Genomic DNA, 20,777 nt, shown 5'->3' with positions numbered 1-20,777 from the left:
GGGATTAATTTTTCTCTGCTTTATCCACCAATCTGCCCCAGATATTAAAAGGAAATTGCAAAGGTTGGAAGACAGCCCCGAGACACCACAGTGGGATGTAGTTAATGCAGCCTTTTTAACATCAGGAAAGAGCAGGCCCATATACAGAAGATCTGGCAAACAAAACTAAAGTATCAGACACTAGGAACCATAATCCAAAAACAGGCCAAACTCAGGTGTCCTTAAATGAATCGAGATATTGAACAAAAGCCTGCCCTAACCTCAGCCCACTATCAAAACCTCGCCCCTTCTATGGACGAGATGGACACTGGACCATGGAAGTCCCCTAAGGGAGGCAGATCCCACCCTAATGTTCATCCACAGTTGCCATGCCCCTAACTTGAGACAACAGACCCCCAGGCCACTTTTCCATTAAAACAACTGACAGAGCCTGGATCCCCTAAAGTCTTGGATCCAACAGGCAAGCTTGTCAATACTGGCATGGCACGGGGAGAAAAAAAAAATCTCTTTCTTCATAGATACCAGAGTCTATCTCTCTCTTCTTACTGAATTTGCTGGACCTCTCTAAAAGGCTTCCTTCTCTGTAATTGGAATGTACCATTACATGGTACTTCTGGGGATCCATTCTTGCTTATACTCCTTCCTAGTTCCTCTCCCTTATTCTCTTTATTTTATTTATTTATTGTGAACTTAGCCTGGACACTGTCCCTGAGCTCTTCAGCTCAAGGCTACAGCCCTACCTTTGAGCCAAGCCCCACTTCCCATTTTCCAGAGATTAATTGGAGGTAAGAGTCTCAGGTTCTTTTGTGCCCGGGCTGGCTTTGAACCTTGATCCTCAGAGCTCAGCCTCTTGAGTAGCTAAGATTACAGGTGTGAGCCATCGTGCTCGGCTCCCCTTATTCCCTTTATTAGGTTGTAATCTTCTTCACCACCTGGGAGCACCCCTTGTTATCTTTTCTCTCCCACCCCCAGATTTGAAGGACAAACCCTGAAACAATACATCCTTTCCCATTCAGGACCACCCCTACCACCAAAACCATCCCTCAACTTCAGAGACCTCCTGTCATAAATTAATCCTTCAGGCAGGGACATTCTTTATCCTCCCATGACATCACACCACACTCCCATTCTTGTTTCCTTGAAAGATCTCACCGAAATCATGGCTGTCCTGTAGTATCCTCCTCTCTACCAACAGGGACACTAAGGCCTTAACCCTAAGCTGACCATCTCTGACTCTCCCCTCACGAGTCCCATTTGTCAAGGAGCCTGATTTGACTGACATTAGACCTAGAAACCTGATCCCCAGTCCTTCCAGAAATAAGCAAGCCAGTCACTGTTGTAACCAGTTTGGTTCTAAAGGAGCTTGACCTGGCTTAAGCCAGGACCCTTTCCCCCAGGTGACATTCCAGTGATTAGCAAATCAACCACAAGAATCAACTTGACTATTAACTTCTGCAGTCATGTTGCTTTCTCTGCACTATTTCCTGCATCCCTCTCCATCTTAACTTGCTTGCAAAGACTTTGTGCAAGCCTATAGTGGGTGTTCAGATGTTAGCAGGGGCTCCAACTATTTTCCTTAGTCTCTGGAGAGTCTCTTCATCTTCCCATGACACACCCACTCCCCTCATAATACTGGTATAATATCCCACCCATAAAAAAGCCAAATAGATCCTTCCACTTGGTCCAAGATTTATATAAAATGAATATGGCCATAAAACCAATCTACCCCATTGTTCCAAACCCCCACATCCTTCTATCCTTAACTCTACCTGAGTCAACCCTCTGCACACTACTGAATCTCAAAGATGCCTTTTTCTCTATATCCTCACACTCCACTCCCAACCTCTTTTAGCTTTTACCTGGAGGGACCCAGATTCACATCATACCTGGCTATTTACCAAATCAGTTCTTCCCCAAGGATCTGGCTTCCTTAATATTAGCCCCCTGTAAACACTTACAATATGTTCATGGCCTCCTTCTCTATAGCCTGTCACAGGGTCTCTGTAAACAGCACACCACCATCTTCCTCAATTCCCTCTCTGTCTGGGATTATAAAGGGCTCTAAGAAAAAGTCACAACTCCTTTTCTGGTAGGTCATGACTTTCACATAATACAGGGATGTAGATTGAGTCCACCTGAATGTAAAAGAACAATCTCGAAAATACCTCTTCCCAAAACAAAACAGGAGTGCTTGTCCTTTTGTGGGCTCACTGGCTATTTTCAGAATACGGATTCCTTAATAGACAAACAGTTGTCTGAGGTCACCAATAGGCACCCTAGAAAATTCCTCCCCTACCCACAATCCTTGACCACTGTTGGGGACCGACTGTGGGGTCAATGACCTTGGACCTGACCTTGGACCTACACAACTGTATACACAAGGAAGTAACTCTTATCATGATGACTTTAAGCAATGTCAATCAGTTCTTATCATGATGACTTTAAGCAATGTCAATCAGTTCTTATCATGATGACTTTAAGCAATGTCAATCAGTTCTTATCATGATGACTTTAAGCAATGTTAATCCTTTCTCATTTATCCTATATGTGATTTGTTTACTATTTTGTATGAATGTAGCCTCTGGCAGTTCCCTAGTTTTAAGAAGAGTATTTAAGGTCGGAACTTAAAATAAACGGGAGAGTCTCTTAGGCGGGAGTCTGGAGCTCACAGCCTTCTTGGACTGCTGACTTGGGCTGTAGTCCTCCCGAACTCCATCTGTTTGTCTCTCTTCTATTTTTTCCTAGTCCTTGCCCCTATTTCAGGAATCCCAATCCGCGAACCCTGGTTTGCTGCCGGCTGGCCCCGGCAGACCACCACCTCTTCTCTCAAGTCCTACGTAAGCCCTCTGCCCTCTCTACCCACCCCTTACAGAGCCACTCACCTATACATCTACTCTGACAAGGGATAGGCTCTAGAACTCTAGGTCCAAGTCACTGCTGATTCCATTTGACCTATTACCCACTTGCCAAAGCAATGGCCCTGAAGGCTCCTGAAGCCCAATTCTTACCACTGGAAATAACCTCATGGCAGGTAGAACTCATAGTCCTGACCACAGCAGTTACCTTAGCCTGTTTTAGCCAAGGACAGGGCAATTAATCTACACCGATGTAAAGTAGGATTATGACATCATTCACTCACATGCCCCTTGGTGGCAGGAGTGTGGCTTCCTAATGGCCAGAGGAACTCCCTGTGTTACGCATGTGCTCTCCAGGAACCACTGCAGACACCACAATAGACACAAAAATAAAGAATTGTTTCAGCAAATGTACTTCTACAGAAGGGCACACCATCAGCTATCTCTGTTCAAATAAATTGGATGAAGCTTCTATGCTTGCCCCTTCTTAAAATCTGGGCTCTTGGGGCCGGGAGTTTGGCCTAGTGGTAAAAGTGCTTGCCTAGCATGCATGAAGACCCGGGTTCGATTCCTCGGTACCACATACATAGAAAAAAGCCGGAAGTGGTGCTGAGGCTCAAGTGGTAGAGCTCTAGCCTTGAGAAAGTCCAAGGACAGTGCTCAGGCCCTCAGCTCAAGCCCAGGACTGGCAAAAAAAAAAAAAATCGGGGCTCTTCCATATTAGCGCTTAATGATTAGCCAGTTTGAAGCTATGTACGGAAGACTCGTGAGTCTCCTCAATCCCCGGCTCTACCCTCCAACGTCCCCAAACCACTCCCGACCCTGCTTTTTACTCATTTTTTATAGTCAAGAAGCTGATGGCAAAATATTCAATTTTAGGGATCTGCACTTTTTTCTTCTAGAGTTTTCTATGAATTAATGAAATGGAAACAAGTCTTCCAAAGGGGTTAACGATAACTTTACTATATCAATCCAAATAGATAGCTTAGAATAAGTTTTTTTTTTTCTTGAGAAATGAAGGTTTACTGTTCATTCGCTTCTCTTATTAATGCATGTGTGTGTGTGTGTGTGTGTGTGTGTGTGTGTGTGTGTCCTGGGTACTGTCCCTGAGTTTGTTTGCTCAAAGGCTAGCACTCTACTACTTAAGCCACAGCTGTACTTCTGGCACTTTGGAGATGAGAGGCTCACTTTCCTGCCTGCGCTGGCTTTCGACTGTGATCCTCATATCTCAGCCTCCTAAGGAGCTAAGATCACAGATGTGATTAAGACTTCAGACCATGCCCTCCTCACCCGCAACCCCAACCTCTCTTCCTGCTGGGGTACCTGCACTCACTTCTTCGACGAGAATCGGTTAGCTCACCCCAGTCCTCTTTTCTTTTGGGCCAATGCATCAATCCAAATTTAAGCTGGGCATTATCTTCTATTCTTGAGTCTCAGAGTAACAGCTCAGTATTGATGCTGAAGCCTTCTCTCACTAAAACAATAGCTCAACCCTCTCATCTCCTCTCCTGCCCACCTTCCTTCACTTGTCCAGGGATCTTTGGCTTAGGAGAATTTAACCTCCTGTGCCTGCTTATATATACTCAGCACTCCCCGTTCCCCACTTCTGTTCCAGTGGGCAGCCTCTCTATCTCCTGAAATCAGATTATGTCTCTTCCTGCTTCTATCCTTCCAGACTCAGATGCCACACCCGCAAGGTGCGGGGAACTCTCAACATGGCCGACCCTGGCATCCATAACCCTATCACCCATATTTCTCTCTTCTTGATGGACGGCAACTCCACTCCCACTTCTTCCTCCTGCCAGCACTGCCTTCTGGTCTTTCCCATATCTGTCTTGGGACTATCCAAAACACTCCAGCAATTCCCTCGTCAGCTTCTTTCCCCAGCACCTCTCTCCTTTGAGTTTTCAGCACACCATCTGCTTACAGAAAACTGCTTTCCATCATCTCCCTCCCTGCAACTCCGACCCCTCACAATTTCATGATCATCGTCCTTTCTTCCTGTGAAAGAGTGCAGGGCCAGGCACATAGGATACACTCCTTCATTGCTTTTTGTTTTGTTTTGTTTTTGTGGGTCTTGGGGCTTGAACTCTGGGCCTGGGCGTTGTCCCTGAGCTCTTCAACTCAAGGCTACTGCCCTACCCCTTGAGCCAAGCCCCACTTCCCATTTTCTAGAGGTTAATTGGAGGTAAAGAGTCTCAGGTCCTTTTGGTGCCCAGGCTGCCTTTGAACCTTGATCCTCAGATCTCAGCCTCCTGAGATTACAGACCTGAGCCACCGCGCCCGGCTCCTTCATTGATTTTGACCTGCTTGCATGCCTCTCACCCCACTCGGGGGTGTCTTCTTCTGCAGAATCCAGTCTTACACATACTTACTTGCTCACCGACTGGATAGGCATCTGCACCCTCATCTCCCTGCTTCAGCCTGTCTCCTACACTATCAATCCAGACCCCACCCCACTCCTCTCATCTAGCACTTTGTCAGATCTCCCAGACACCTGGGCCAGACCTCCTTAATTTTAGATCTTGGCACCCTGGCAGGCGTGGGCACCAGCTTGGCTCATCTTGGAGTCTTCATCCACCACATCCAATGCCTCTTGGAAGCTCTAAAGGACAACCTAAGTGACACAACACAGCCATCCAACTATCAGCTGCACAGGCCCTAATTAAGCACTTGACAGCACCTGTATTACAAAACAGAAAAGGTATCCACTTCCTCATAGTGGAAAAAAGAGGGTTCATGCTGCACTGTTTCAAGGGGAAACAGCTAGTCCTGAGACATGAACTTTGGGCCTGGGCATCATTCCCTAAACTTTTTTTTTTTGGTCGTTTTTGGGGCTTAGACTCTGGGCCTGGGCATTGTCCCTGAGTTTTTCAGCTCAGGGCTACCGCCCTAGCCCTTAAGCCTCTGCCCCACTTCCTGTTTTCTGCCTGGGGGGCAGGCAGCCGGCAGCAAACCAGGATTCCTGATTCAGGGGGTGAAGACTCGGAAAAGAAATAGACAAGAGACAAACAGATGGGGTCGAGAAGACTACAGCCCATGTGAGCTTAAGACTGTAGCCCCGTTTATTTCTCCATCCAATCTAATATACTTTCTTAACACCAAGAAACTGTCAGGGGTTACATTAGCACCAAATGGTAATTAGGTCTCAGATCAATTAAGCAGAAGGTGATAAAGCAATAACACAATTGTACCAAGTGGTAATCATGTCTCAGCAGAAAGATAAAGCAATAAATCAATAAAGTCAGGAAGTTCACAATACTGACAGTATAGCTCAGAGTTTATAGGCATGGCGTCATACACGACAGTTCATTTCTTTGTGTGGTTATCTTAGTGATGCACATTCATGGGACAGTCTGACTCCACACTCCGGCTCCCAACAGTTTTCTAGTGGTGAATTGGAGATAAGTCTCATAGACTTTACTGCCCAGGTTGGCTTTGAACTGCCATTCTCAGATCTCAGCCTCCTGACTAGCTAGGATTACAGGCTTGAGCCACTGCACCCGGCTATTTTGCTCAAGGCAAGCACTCTACCATTTGAGCCACAGCACCACTTTTGGGTTTTTGGAGTAGTTTGTTGGAGATACAAGTCCCATGGAGTTTCCTGCCCAGGCTGGCTTTGAGCCATGATCCTCAAGATCTCAGCCTCCTCAATAGCTAGGATTACAGGTATGAGCCATTGGTATCGGGCTGGTTTTATGGCTTGTCAGGGGAAGATTGCTGCTTCTACACCAAAAAAATCCAGGGTAGTCAAGGAAAGGATGGACTCCAGAACAGGACTAGAAAATCCATCCTGCAACACAAAACAGGCCTCTTCACATCCCCTCTACCCACAGGATAGCCCCCCTTATTTTCCTAATTCTTCTTCTCCCCTTCCTCCCCCTCCTCTTCTCCTCCTCTTCCTCCCCTTTCCCTTTCCTTGCCTCCCCCTCCCCCTCCCTTACCCCCTCCTTCTCATTCCTCCTCCTCCTCCTCCCCCTCCTCCTTCTCCTCCTCCTCCTCTTCCTCCTCCTCTGCCCTGTTTAATCAACTTCCTTCAGAAATTTTTACAACAGCAAATGACAGCCACTTCGAAGGCACCGCCCTTGGATGGCTCAAGGGGGAAGTACTTCTCTATTCCTTCCAGAGCCCTATCTTCAGCCCAAAGCCAGCAGGAAGTAGCTAGAAGAATTTTATCACCGTTTTTCTCTATAGTATACAGAGTGGGAAGTGTGGGGACTTGAACAAGCAGCCTTATGCTGTTATGCCACCAGGCCTCACCGCTCTCGGGACTTTAGGGACTTTCCACTGTTGGGGACGTTCACCACAGCAGGGACCAGAGTCCCAGTTTCCAGTAACAGATGACGAACATACCAATCGGCAACAGCCCTCTGCCCCAGTAGCCTCACCCTCACCCTTTCTGCTCCCCTTCTTAGAACCCCACAGCTTATGTATAAAGAAGCCTTCTCTCCCTACTACAGCCAGGATGCGAAAAGTCTCTTTCTGGTCTTCTATAAAAACTTCCTATCAGCCTCTGTGGCTCATGGCTGTACTGCTAGCTACTCAGGAGGCTGAGATCTGTGGATCATAGCTCAAAGCCATCCAGGAAGAAAGTTTGTGAGACTCTTACCTCTAATTAACCACCAGAAAACTAGAAGTGGTACTGTGGTTCAAAATGGTAGAGCACTAGACTTGAGGGGAAAAGCCCAGGGACAGACCCCAAGCCCTGAGTTCAAGCCCCCACAACCACACACACACACACACACACACACACACACACACACGCACACACACACACTGCTTATTGTTGAGCTCACTTCTTACTTTGTCTCTCATTCCTCCTACAACTCTGGAGTAATTTTCTTACAGCCTATCTCACTAACTTAGCTATGAAAAGATTTGGACAAATTTGAAAAGCTATTTAGGATATAATAGTCAACCAGGGTTGGAGAAGGGTTTTAGATTAGTCCTTCTGGGCACTGGCTTAATATCAGACTATCCATGACCAAAAAAAATGAATAAATAAATTATAAGAGGTACTCTGGTGTTGCTTCATGAAGTTTTAGTCACGTCAGATTAGAGGCTTGATTGACTCTTCTGGATTTTACTTAACCAACCAGTTATTCACATCATGGAACCACAGCCTCAGGTTACAGTTTATACCTGGAATTTTCCCAGGTACAGAGCCCGTCAGGGATACAAGCCAGGCCACATGAAGATTTAATGTGAGGGTCTCAGTTTCCATTCCCTAGGACTGGTGAAGACTGGAAAAGAGAAACCATGGAAAGGTAAGAGAAGGGACAACCTATGGCTCAAGGCACAAAAAAGGAGGAAAGATAGGAGAGAACACAGGAAAATGTCAGCTTAATTGATTGAGGTAGGGTTTTGTTTAAAGTTGCACATTGGTAGCTAGAGCCTGGAACTCAGGATTCTTCTGCCTCAACTTCCCGAGTGTAAGGATTACGAGTGTGTACCACCACACTCAGATCCTCTTGACCCTCTTTTCTTCTCCCCTCCTCTCTCCTCTTTTCCCCTACTGCTTCCTCTACTCACCTCCTACAAGAGTTCTAGGTTTGTTGGCAACATCTAAAGACAGAGTTCCACTTAAAGTCTGCATGGCTAGCATTTCATTGTGCTTGTCCTGGGGTTTGGACACAAGGCTTGGATACTATCCCTAAGCTTTTTTTTTTTGCTCAAGACTAGCACTCTACCACTTGAGACACAGCTCCACAGTTGTCTGTTTTGGTACTTAAGTGGAGACACGAGACTATGGACTTTCCTCCCTAGGTTAGTTTTGAGCCGCAACTTTCACATCTCAGCTTCCTGAGTAGCTAGGATTAGCAGGTGTGAGCCACCAGCACCCAGCCTTAGCATTTCTTGATTTAAACCAACAAACCACAAGATCTGTCTCATCCCTATTGCTCCTTGGGGTGTCCGAGATGGAATATGGTTTCTCCATTTTCTTATGACTGCCTACCTGGACACTGCTGCCCTCAGTCTTAACCTTTGATCTAAATCTGTAGATCTTAAGGCTGCTTGCACTTCTGGATTCCCTGGAGAGCATTTAAAATACCCATGTTTGGATAGGTATAAAATACCTATCCTCACTTCATTAAGAAACTTATATGGATGTCTTCCTACTACATTCTTTTTTCTTTTTCTTTTTTAAGCTCCCCAGGTGATTTCTATGTCTAGTTTGAACAGAAGACTACTGGTCAACTACTCAAAGAGAGGTGTCATTTCCTTTAGGAAAGTCTAGAATTGGAGGACGTGAGAACCGAGAGAAGTGTGAGGCAGTATCAGTTAATCCAACCTTCTCAGGACTCAAAAAGAAGAAAGGACATGTTCAAGCCTATACCTATTATTCAAATTTGAGTTATAATGTATTTCAGTGCCTTTTGACTTTTCAAGTAAAGATATATTTTAAAGATTTTTTTTATGTGCCTTTCCTTTATACGTACTACTTTGCGATGCTTTCAACTTTTCAGTATTTCTCTTTGTTCTAGGGTATTTTGTTAGGAGCCAACTGTCATAGCCTATAAAGGGCTTAAAAATTAATCAACAGCCAGGTTCTGGTGGCTCATACCTATAACCCTAATCTATTCAAAAGGCTAAAATCTGAGGTTCTAGGTTATAAGCCAGGAAAGTCCATGAGAATCTTATTTCAAATTAACCAATAGAAAGCCAGAAGTGAGGCTGTGGCTTAAAGTGGTAGAGTGCCATCTCTGAGTGGCAAAAGCTAATGAATATGCACCTCGGTCCTGAGTTTAGGACTTAGTACTGGTGTGTGTGTGTGTGTGCGCACGCGCGCGCACACACACACACACACACACACACACAAAAGGTAACCAACAAAATTCCCATCTGTTGCTTTTTATTCAAGAGCAATCTTTGGTCAGAACTACCATTAGAACAAAAGCATGTGTGTGCAAAGAAAAAGAATTTTCATAAAGATGAAAATAGTCAAACATTGTTTTCAACTCCCCAAGTCCTTAGCAGTGACTTAAGTCTATTTTTAGTTGGTAAGAAAAAAAAATATGAATCCTCACACTAGTCAACTTGCTTCAAGTTTTTGGTGGTAGTGTTGTTTGTTTTGTAATGTCATCTATGGTCTATCTTCCTACATCTAGAGTTGCAGGTTGACTTAACTTCTGGAGTTTCAGTCTTAAAGAAATCAGAGTCAAAGCCTGATGCGTGTAGCTCACGCCTGTAATCTTAGCTACACAGAAGGCTTAGATCTGAGGATTGTGGTTCAAAGCCAGCCCAGGCAGAAAAGTCCATGAGCCTCTTATCTCCAATTAACTACCAGAAAACCAAAAGTGGCGATGTGGCTCTACATGATAGAGTGCTAGCCTTGAGCTGAAGAGCTCGGGGACAACACCCAGGGCCAGAGTTCAAGCCCCACAAATAAGAAAAAAGGAAGGAAGGAAAGAAAGAAAGAAAGAAAGCAAGCAAGCAAGCAAGCAAGCAAGCTATCACAGTCATTTCAAAACATCTAAATATAAATATGAATTCCCAGATCTCCTAGGTTGGGCATATTGGCAATAGACCCTTAAGAGTTCTTAGGAGACTTTGAACAGAAATAGAATTGGGGAGCACTGAGCCAGGCGGGGAGCGCATAAACCAGTGGCTATCTGATCTAGGAAGTTAACAGATCAGCACTTGGGGCCCCATGCAGAGATGGAAGGGAACTTCCTGTAACTGGGCTTCTTTCCCTCCTTCCCGTCTGGCTAGATAGCTCTTCTTTGGGGGGCATTTAGCAGCATTCCTAGCTTGTGTTCACTTCATGGCTATAGCAACCCTGTACTTGCGACAACCAAAAATGTCACTAGCTCAGACCCCCAGCTTTGATACAAGTGTTTCTGCACTGTGGACATCATGCCAAGAATTCTTCAACATTCCAGGCCTAGTGGCTGGGATACCAATTATATAAGACTTTATATAAGACTTTACAGTTTTAAATGTATCTTCACCTAAAACCCCATGTGCGCAGATTAAATGTCAAACAAACACTGAATGGTGGTTATCCTGGCTTTACATTCTTCTTTTTATTTTGTGCTTAGGTCATGGAGTATGTTGCCTTCTGGCAGATCATAGATGTCTGTCTGTCTGTCTGTCTATGTGTCTATGTCTATGTTTGTTTTTTGTACAGGTACTGGGGCTTGAACACAGGGCCTGAGTGCTCTCCCTGAGCTTTTCTGGCTCAAGGCTGACACCCTACCATTTGAACCATAGATTCACTTCCAGCTGTTTCAGTGCTTAATTGGACCTTTCTTGCCCTGGCTGGGTCTTTGAATCATGATCCTCAGCTCTCAGTCTCCTGAGTAGCTAGGATGACAGGACTGATCCTTGACTGTGCATTCTCTTTACAGAAATAGAAAAGCTGATGTGTGAGGTCAGAGGATGTGTTCAGGTTCAGGGAAGCAGTGACTCAGGTAATGGTGGAGAAATTGGCCTGCAGCCAGAGCTGGGGAAGAATTTATGGAATTTTTTCTGAGCAGGAAAGAACCTGAGAGACCATCTTCCAATCTTACTCTCTCTTTTTTATAGAAGAATAAAACGAAACATCTCCCCCCTTTCCCCAGAAAACAACATATGACGTATTAAGTGGCTTTGTCATTATCAAGTAGTATTTAGGAAGGAAATCTTATTCTAGACTTAGGAAACAAAAATGGTGGGAAAGATCTGAGAGATGCCTGTGAAATGAAACAACACCCCACAAGCTTGAAGCCCTAAAAGGAAAGGATCTGGGATATGCAGAGTGTGGAGAGGGAAGGGAACTGTTTGGAAGCCTGGAAACTGGCGAGGAAGAGGCACTGAAGACTAGGTGGGAAAGGCTCAGATTCTAAGAGAATGAAGACTAAGGAAAGTAAGCCACTGGCCTTGATTAGGTAGCAATTGAAAAATAAGAAATGTTAGCTTGAATGAAGCTAGTGGCTCACACTTATAATCGTAGCTACTCAAGCGGCTGAGATATGAAGATTGTGGTTCAAAGCCAGCCCAGGCAGGAAAATCTGTGAGATGCTTATCTGCCATTGTATCACTAAAAAGCTGTGGCTCACGTAGTAGAACAGATAAAGCCAAAGAACAACTCCCAGGCCCAGAGTTCAAGTCTCAACGCCAGAAAATAAAGACTATGGTGAGGCTCAGACATGTTCTGTGCTGAGTAAATTGTAACTATAATTTGTAACCTATTATAAATGCTGAGAGATAATAGCTGTGCTTAGATTGGTATCAGCTCTTCATCCCAGTCTGCCTTTTAATTAGTAGCATAGTCTGATCATTGCTTATCTGCCAGTGAAACGGTACATCTTTCTTTCTTAAATTCATCTGTACTTCTTGTGTCTATGGGATGGATGATCATGAAGCCCTTGCTCTGAGAAGTCTCAGCTCAGACCTCAGCTCTATCTGATCTTCCCTCCAAGGAGTCGAGAAATTACAGAAAGAATGATTGGGATTAGTTACAGCAAGAAGGACTGTGGCCCAGTCAAGCAGTTCATCAAGCATTATGGGTAATAATAGTGTAGCACCCTTGTTCCTGTCAGAACTCAGGATGGAGAATAATATCTTAATAAAAATGATTTAATGAATAACTCAATGTCTGGGATGATTTTTGTGTTTTTAACTGTACACATTTTTTAAAAATTCAGACTCATTCTCTTATTTTACAGGTATTTACTGTCTACTGAGTACCAGGTACCATATCTATGCCCACTGAAGACTCCCGTGAGGCCAGTAGAGGACCTTGAACCCACTGACCTTCTTTGCTTGTGAAAGTAACAGGTGACTTTGACTTTTTAAAATTCATTTTACTCAGTTTGCAGAATTATACTTTGTATAAAACCTGTTTCTCTCCTTCCTTCCTTCCTTCCTTCCTTCCTTCCTTCCTTCCTTCCTTCCTTCCTTCCTCTATTCCCTTCCTTTCTCTTTCCTTCTCCTTCCCCTCCCCTCCTGTTCCTTCATTACCCTTATCTTCTGCAGTGCAGCACTGGGGCTTGAACTCAAGGTCTTGTACTCTCACTCAGCTTTTTTTGCTCATGGCTGGCTGTTGCTCTACCAGTTAAGTCACACTTTCACTTCCAGCTTTTGTGGGCCAATTGGAGAGAAAAGTCTCATGAGTTTGTCCTCTTGGGCTAGCTTTGAAACTCAGCCTTCACATCTCACTCTCCTGAATAGAGAGGATTATAGATGTGAGCCCTTGGCACCTAGCTACATTATTTATTAATAATGAGCAACTATATTAAAATGTATTTCTCTTCTTCAAAATACCTCCAATATGATATACTATGATAAAAGTAGGTTTAAATATTTATTAAAAATAAAGGGGTTTTGGGAGGAATACAGATGAAAAAAGAGAAAAGAAAGGAAAAGCAAAGAAAAAAAAGCAAGATGGGAGAAATGCATGAAGATCTAACTACAGCCCATTTGCAGGTGATGGAATTTTCTTTTATAATGTCTATTCTAAAGAGTCTACACTGAGCTTGTGTTCCTCTTACAATCAGGGAAGAAACTCAGGCACTGATGCTCACGCCTCCAGAGCAGGATTACAAGCCAGCCCAGGAAAGTTCATGAGACTCTTCCTTCTACGAACACCACCCCCCAAATGGGAGTGGACCTGGGGCTCAAGGGACAGCACCCAGGCCCTGAGTTCAAACCTAAGCACACATACATGTATACATTTACACACATACAATTCTTATTTTCCTTCTGCATTGTTTTGTCACAGTCTCATCACTAAATTCTGTATCCCAGTGGGGTGGCCATGTAAATACCATCCTTCCTTTTTTTTTTTTTTTTTGGTCATGTGACTTGAACTTGGCCTGGACACTGTCCCTGAGCTTTTTAGCTTAAAGCTAGCTACCACTTTGAGTCACAGCTCCATTTCCAGTGTTTAGGTGGCTCATTGGAGATAAGAGTCTCACAGATTTTCCTGTGTGGGATGGGTTTTGATTGCAATCCTCAGATCTCAGCCTTCTGAGTAGCTAGTAGTACAGGTGTGAGCCATCAGCACCCAGCCCTTGTTGTGATTTTTGAAACATATCTTACCATGGAGCCTAGACTAACCTATGCTAGGTAGCATGGGCTGGCCTCTAACGTGAGATCTTCTTGCCTCACTGCTGGGATTACAGCAGTGTACCACCATGCCCAGTTTTCACACTGGGCTTGACCTTGCTTTCGAAGTTGTATCTGGTCCTGTGCCATCTTCTTTTTGCTTTGTGATATAGTGGCCCTGAAGTGTTTCTTACATTCTGTGATCCCTGGGAAACTTAAAACTGCAATTATCCATGCTGGAGAAAATGTGAACTCTGGTAATCTGTCATTTCTGATGAGGAAATAAGAGTAGCACGTGGATTGGCCTGAATCCCTGGGTAGGAGTTTTAAATTCTCTAATTCCCTGACATGGAGTGATTTCATTGAAGAGCTTGACTTAATCTCTTGCAGTTGATGGCTAAACAGCTTGCTGAATTTCCAAATAAAATTTATTCTTTGCCTGGTAGTCCACCAGGCTGGAAGTTGATCCTCCAAGCGATGCCATTTATTGAGGAAGGATTTGTGGTTTTTATTCAAGTAGGATTGTTGCATCTGAAGTGTTTTTTGTCCCTGCCATCTGTGCCCAACTCTATGTCCGATGATGATCTAATATGTTAGAATAATGGAATCACTTTCATTTCCTCCCTTCCTTCCATCTTTCCTTCTTTCCTTCCTACCTTTTTCCCTTCCTTCCTTCCTTCCTTCCTTCCTTCCTTCCTTCCTTCCTTCTTTCTTTCCATCCTTGATTCCTTCCTTCGTTTTCTTTTTTGGTGCCAGTCCTGGGTTTTGAACCTAGGGCCTGGACTTGAACTCAGGACCTGGATGCTATCTCTGAGTGCTTTGACTCAAAGCTAGGCCTCTACTCCTTGAGTCACAGTTCCACTTCTAGCTTTTTGCTGATTATTTAGGGATAAGAGTCATCCAGACTTTCCTTGCTGGCCTGGTTTTGACCTTTGATCCTCAGATTACAACCTCCTGAGTAGTAGGATTACAGGAAGGAGCCACCGACACCCAGTTTGTAATAGCTCATTTAAAACTAATAGTGTTTTTCTATGTTGAATAATTTTTCATTTTGCTCTCTCTTAGCGGTATCAACCACATCTATTTGCTGCTATTTGCCTGTAAACCAACTCAGAACGGGAACAATTTGGACTCATTTTCTGGCTGCAGAAACCCTGTCACCATGATGCATTTCAAAAGTGGACTCGAATTAACTGAGTTACAAAACATGACTGTGCCAGAAGATGATAATGTTAGCAATGATTCCAATGATTTCACTGAAGTGGAAAATGGTCAGATAAATAGGTGAGCATTTGTCCATCAACATGTCTAGCCAGTGTAAGAAACGGCTCTAAAAACGTTATTTTGGGTTTCAGTTGTTCTCTGGAATTATTCATGACTAAAGTTATGCTCCATTTGAAAATGCAATTTGAATTTCATATGGGACATCTGTCAGGCATAGTCTGCCATAGCAAATAAACCAAATTGGGAAAGTAATTTATTCATCTTTTCAAATCTTTCAATTAATTCTAATAAAAAATGTATAAATATGTTGCTCCCCCCTTCCCCATCAGCTTGAACTTTTCAAAAGCTCAGTGCCTCTGAATTAGATAGACTGTTGGAATTTTACTGCATTCCCATATCTGAATTTGTACTATAGTCATTAGGGCACTTTTTCTTCTTTTTATGCTGGTGCTGAGGTTTGAACTCAGGGCCTATGTGCTATTCTTGAGCTTTGTTTGCTCAAGGCTAGCACTCTACTACTTGAGCCACTACCAGCTTTTTTTTGTGAGTGTGTGTGTGTGATTAGAGATAAGAGTCTCATGGACTTTTCTGTCCAGATTAGCTTAGAACTGCAGTCCTCAGATCTCAGCCTCTTGAGTAGTTAGGTTTTACAGGTGTGAACCACCAGTGCCCAGAATATTTATTTAATCAAGATACAGTTTGGACAGGTTGATCTGAGCATTGCAGTTCAAAGCCAGCCCAGGCAGGCAAGTCTGTGAGACGCTTACCTCTAATTAATCACCAGAAAATCAGAAGTAGAGCTATGGCACAAAAGGGTAGAGTGCTCGCTTTGAGCTAAAAAGCTCAGGAACAGCACCCAGGCCCTGACTTCAAGCCCCATAACGAACCAAAAGACAATAAAAAGGTGTGGCTCAGTAGATAAATGAGGAAGAAAAGCAATGAGAGGAGGAGGTGCAGAGTGGGAGGGAAGAGGGCTCGCCACATCACTAGATGTGATGTACATCTAGTGTATCATCCTTCCATCTCTTGAGTCTGCTTTCCTTAGGTTTTTAGAGCAGTACAATGCTGAGAACAGCTGATTTATGCCTGTCATCCGAGCTATTGGGGAGACTGAGATCTGAGGATCACGGTTGCAAGTGAGTTCAGATAGAAAAAAAAAATCTATGAGATTCTTATCTGCAGTTAACCAACATAAAGCTGGGAGTGGAAGTGTGGTTCAAGTGGTAGAATGCCAGGCTTGAGTGGAAAAGCTAAGGAATAGCACTCCCTCCCCACGTTCAAGCTCCAGGACTGGCACACACACACACACACACACACACACACACACACACACACGCACGCACGCACGCACACACACGCACACAGCAACTTAATTTTTCTACAGTGGTGCTAAAATTATATCAGCCACATGGAATTATTATGAAAATAGATGGGAAAGCCCATGAAAAGTACCTGGCAGCACATTTGGCTGGCATAAGCATCTTCGTATGTATCGATAAAACGTTAGCCCTCGTCCTTCTCAAGTATCCTCTCCTCCTCCTACGGAGCAGTAGTGCTGTGCTGGATTTTAGAAGATTGCTGCCTATTGGTATCTTCAATTTGGTAAAAAAGAAATTATTTTGTCCTGAGGTTTGAACTTCAGGACTTAGGCGCTGTCCCTGAGCCTTATTTTGCTCAAGATTAGTGCTCTACCACTGGAGTCACAGCTCCATTTCCAGCTTTTTGGTGATTAACTGGAGATAAGAGTTTCATAGACTTTTCTGCCTATGCTGGCTTTGAACCATGATCCTCAGATCTCAGCCTCCTGAGTAGCTAGGATGTTGAGTCTGAGTCACCAGATCCTGGCTTGGTAAAATATTTTTTACATTATCCTAAGTGTATTCCTAAGCCTGGAATTAACTCATGAGCCATTTGCCATTTTCCTGTGTATATGCAGATACTGGGGCTTGAACTCAGGGTTGCATGTTCTTAGTTGGCTTTTCCCCTTCAAGGCTGGTGTTCTACCATGTTAGCCACACTCTACTTCTTACTTTTTGCTAGTTAGTTGGAGATAAGAGTATCCTAGACTTTTTTTGAGGCCTGGGCTGACTTCAAACTTTCTTCTATCTTCAGATTATAGCCTTCTGAATTGTAGGATGATAGGCATGAGCTAGATATTTCTTTGAGGTCACAAAATCACCCATTCCAGGCCACAAGTTTGGCCTAGTGGTAGAGTGCTTGCCTAGCATGCATGAAGACCCAGGTTCAATTCCTCGGTACCACATATATAGAAAAAGCCAAAAGTGGTGCTGTGGCTCAGGTGGTAGAGCTCTAGCCTTGAGAAAGTCCAAGGACAGTGCTCAGGCCCTGAGTTCATGGTCCAGGACTGGCAAAAAAAAATCACCCATTGCAAGGTTAGTTTGACTTTGTGATGTTTTCAGAACAGTCGACTGATGACTGATGGTACTTTATTCTGTGGGTACAGCCTGACCCAGTGAAAACCTATAACATAATACTTTCATCATCTCAAGACCCCTTTGTCACCAACACCTTCTCCCAGATCACATTTTAAGTCAATAAGAAAGGAGAAAATTTAAGTCTATTTCATTGCCAGAAGTCAGTGCTTTTTAGCAAGCAACTGTGTTTTTTAAATGGTGAGACAACAGAAACTTGTGATAAAGCAACTTGACCTAGTTATTTTGAATGGAATTTTCCACCACCAAAAAAAGTTTGTTTTATTTTTTATTTATTAATTTATTTTTGTCAGTCCTGGCTTGAGCTCAGGGCCTGAGCACTGTCCTTGGACTTTCTCAAGGCCAGAGCTCTATCACTTGAGCCTCAGCACCACTTCCATCTTTTTTCTATGTATGTGGTACCGAGGAATCGAACCCGGGTCTTTGTGATGCTAGGCAAGCACTCTACCACTAGGCCAAACTCCTGGCCGTCTTTTTTTTTTTTTTTAAAGTTTACAGCAATACAACACCACGATTTAAAGACTAAAGAGAAAAAGAAGTTGAAGCAATGAAGAAAATAGGCAAAAAACCCAAAACTGTCTTTAAACACTTTAGCCTGTTATCACTGGTACTGGAGTTTGAACCCAGGGCATCATAAATGCTCTTCCACTTGAGATACACCTCCAACCAATTAATTCATTCTTCCCTAGCTAAATTTTCCCTGCACCCAGGGAAAATTTCCCAGCAGAATTGTTACTCCTTAATTATTTTTTATTTTCATTTTTAATTGTTACTATAAAGGTGATATACAGAGGAGTTATAGATAACATAAGTCACACATTCTCTTGTTCTCTTCCAGTTTCCCCTAACTCTTAGATAGAAAAGAAGTCTGCTCAGTTTATACATTGCTAATGTTGGGAAAGTACATTCAAGAAGGAGCTGAGAGATAAGGGGTACTCACCCATAACCACTGTGAGTCTAAGATGAGCTTAGAGACATTGGGTGTGTGCAAAAGATAAGGAAAAGGCTCACGCCTGTAATTCCTAGCTACTCATTAGGCAGAGGTCTCAGGCTATTGGTTTGAAGCCAGCCTGGACAGGAAAGTCTCTGAGACTCTTACCTCCAATTACCTAGCAAAAGTCTAAAGTAGAGCTATGACTGAAGCGATAGAGTGGGAGATTTTTTTTTTTTTTGCCAGTCCTGGGCTTGAGCTCAGGGCCTGAGCACTGTCCTTGGACTTTCTCAAGGCCAGAGCTCTACCACTTGAGCCTCAGCACCACTTCTGGCTTTTTTCTATGTATGTGGTACCGAGGAATCTTCATGCATGCTAGGCAAGCACTCAATCACTAGCCAAACTCCCGGCCCCTAGGGTGGGAGATTTAAGCAAAAAAGCCAAAGCACAGTGCTCAGGCCTTGAGTTCAAGCTCAGTGAGGACTTACATACATAATGAAAGAGTGAGGCCAGAGTGGCACTGTGGCTTAAGTGTGATAGAGCACTAGTCTTGAGCAAAGAAGCTCAAGAACAGCACCAAGGCTTTGAGTTCAAGCCATAGGACTGGTGTACACACACACACACACACACACACACACACACACAAAGATTGAGGCAAAAGGTCCTGCTCTAAGTCCTCTTTAGAGCACTTAGAGTTTATTTGATAAAACAAAAATATGGACAGCTAATACTGATCCATTGTGCGTGCACACACAAACACACGCATGTACAGATGGAGGAAGTGTTGTTGAATGGAGCCTAAGAATGAATTTTCAGGCAAGTAATCAGTAACATTTCACATGTAATATTTTGGTAAGTAATAAATCATTTAGTTTTGATGTTAAGCTTTGAATCGTTATCCTATGGTTAAATGTATTATGTGTGTCTTTGCAGCAAGTTTATTTCTGATCGGGAAAGTAGAAGAAGCCTCACAAACAGCCATTTGGAAAAAAAGAAATGTGATGAATATGTAAGTTTCATCATTAAAAATGTGTACTTATTGTTTGTTTACATAGATTAGGACATGTTTTTTTTTAATTCAGATGGCCTAGTATCTAAAGCAGAACTAGCTATCTTTCGCCAAGATATATCTCATACCCTACTTTTTTTTTCTTCCTGAGACTCATTTAAAATTTTTTTAAAAAAGAAACACTAAAAGGTGTGTGCTGCTGGCTCACACCTATAATCCTAACTATTTAAGAAGCTGAAATCTGAGGATCACAGTTTGTAGCCAGCCTAGGTAGGAAAGTCTATAAGACGCTTATCTTCAGTTAACCACCCATAAAACCCCCAAAAAACAAAAACTGGAAGTGGAGCTGTGGTTCAGATGGTAGCATTCTGGTCCTCAGTGAAAAGGCCAAGGGACCGCACCCAGGACCTGAGTTCAAGTACCAGGACTGGTAGACACACACGCACACACACACACACACACACACACACACACACACACACACACAGATATCACTAGACCAATGAAAGAGAATTGCTTGAATTTTATTTCCATGTTGGTTCTTAGTTATGTTTTTTTTTTAGATTTTATTAACATTGATTTTTTACATCATATTTCCAAATGTCAAGTTTAACAAATAAGTATTCAAGAATGGGATCTCTATATGCAATCACTGTCTTAGTTGTGTTTTGAAAGACTTTGGCATGGTGAACTCTGGCAACTGGGTTACCCAGAGTGAATGTCTCTTTTCTTTGTTCAGATTCCAGGAACAACCTCTTTAGGAATGTCTGTTTTTAACCTAAGCAACGCCATCATGGGCAGCGGGATTCTTGGACTTGCCTTTGCCCTGGCCAACACCGGAATCCTTCTTTTTCTGTGAGTATTCACAAGATCAGACCCTTACAGGAGTTGTACTATTCTGTGAGGATGGGGGCAATTTTAATGTTACATATTATAAGTTTACATTGGATTAGATTCTAACTAATCACATCCCTTCTGGTATCTTCTACTTTCAATCTGTTTTCTGTATGCTTTTTATTACATGGAAGAAATTGAAATGTTTCTAAGTGATTTTTATCTATCTATCTATCTATCTGTCTGTCTGTATCTACTATCTATCATCAGTTTTCTGTTTATCTATTATCTGTCTATTTATCCATCTGGCTAAGTAACCAGAATATTTATATTTATTGATTGAATGACTTTTAATAATACAATTACTGGCCAGGCAATGGTAGCTCATATCTGTCATCCTAACTACTCAGGAAGCTGAGATCTGAGAATCACTGTTCAAA

The 20,777-nt window shown here is 43.2% G+C and overlaps 1 protein-coding gene across 3 annotated transcripts in view; it reads left to right on the top strand.

Annotated features, from left to right (window-relative positions):
* Positions 1 to 20,777, top strand: part of Slc38a1 (solute carrier family 38 member 1) — a 60,210-nt gene that overhangs the window by 8,706 nt on the left and 30,727 nt on the right. For all 3 annotated transcript variants that reach the window (XM_090324570.1, XM_090324556.1, XM_090324563.1), the window contains exons 2-5: positions 12,506 to 12,617; positions 14,952 to 15,170; positions 19,428 to 19,503; positions 20,243 to 20,358. In XM_090324570.1, coding sequence (XP_090180696.1) covers positions 15,049 to 15,170; positions 19,428 to 19,503; positions 20,243 to 20,358 — 314 coding nt within the window. In that variant the 5' untranslated portion in view covers positions 12,506 to 12,617; positions 14,952 to 15,048. The remainder of the gene's footprint in view (positions 1 to 12,505; positions 12,618 to 14,951; positions 15,171 to 19,427; positions 19,504 to 20,242; positions 20,359 to 20,777) is intronic.

Source organism: Megascapheus bottae, chromosome 2 (genome assembly GCF_031878675.1).
Source record: "Megascapheus bottae isolate mThoBot1 chromosome 2, mThoBot2.hap1, whole genome shotgun sequence".
Classification (NCBI taxonomy): domain Eukaryota; kingdom Metazoa; phylum Chordata; class Mammalia; order Rodentia; family Geomyidae; genus Megascapheus; species Megascapheus bottae.
The sequence above is the reverse complement of the archived record's forward strand: the minus strand, read 5'-3'. Positions and strand labels throughout refer to the sequence as shown.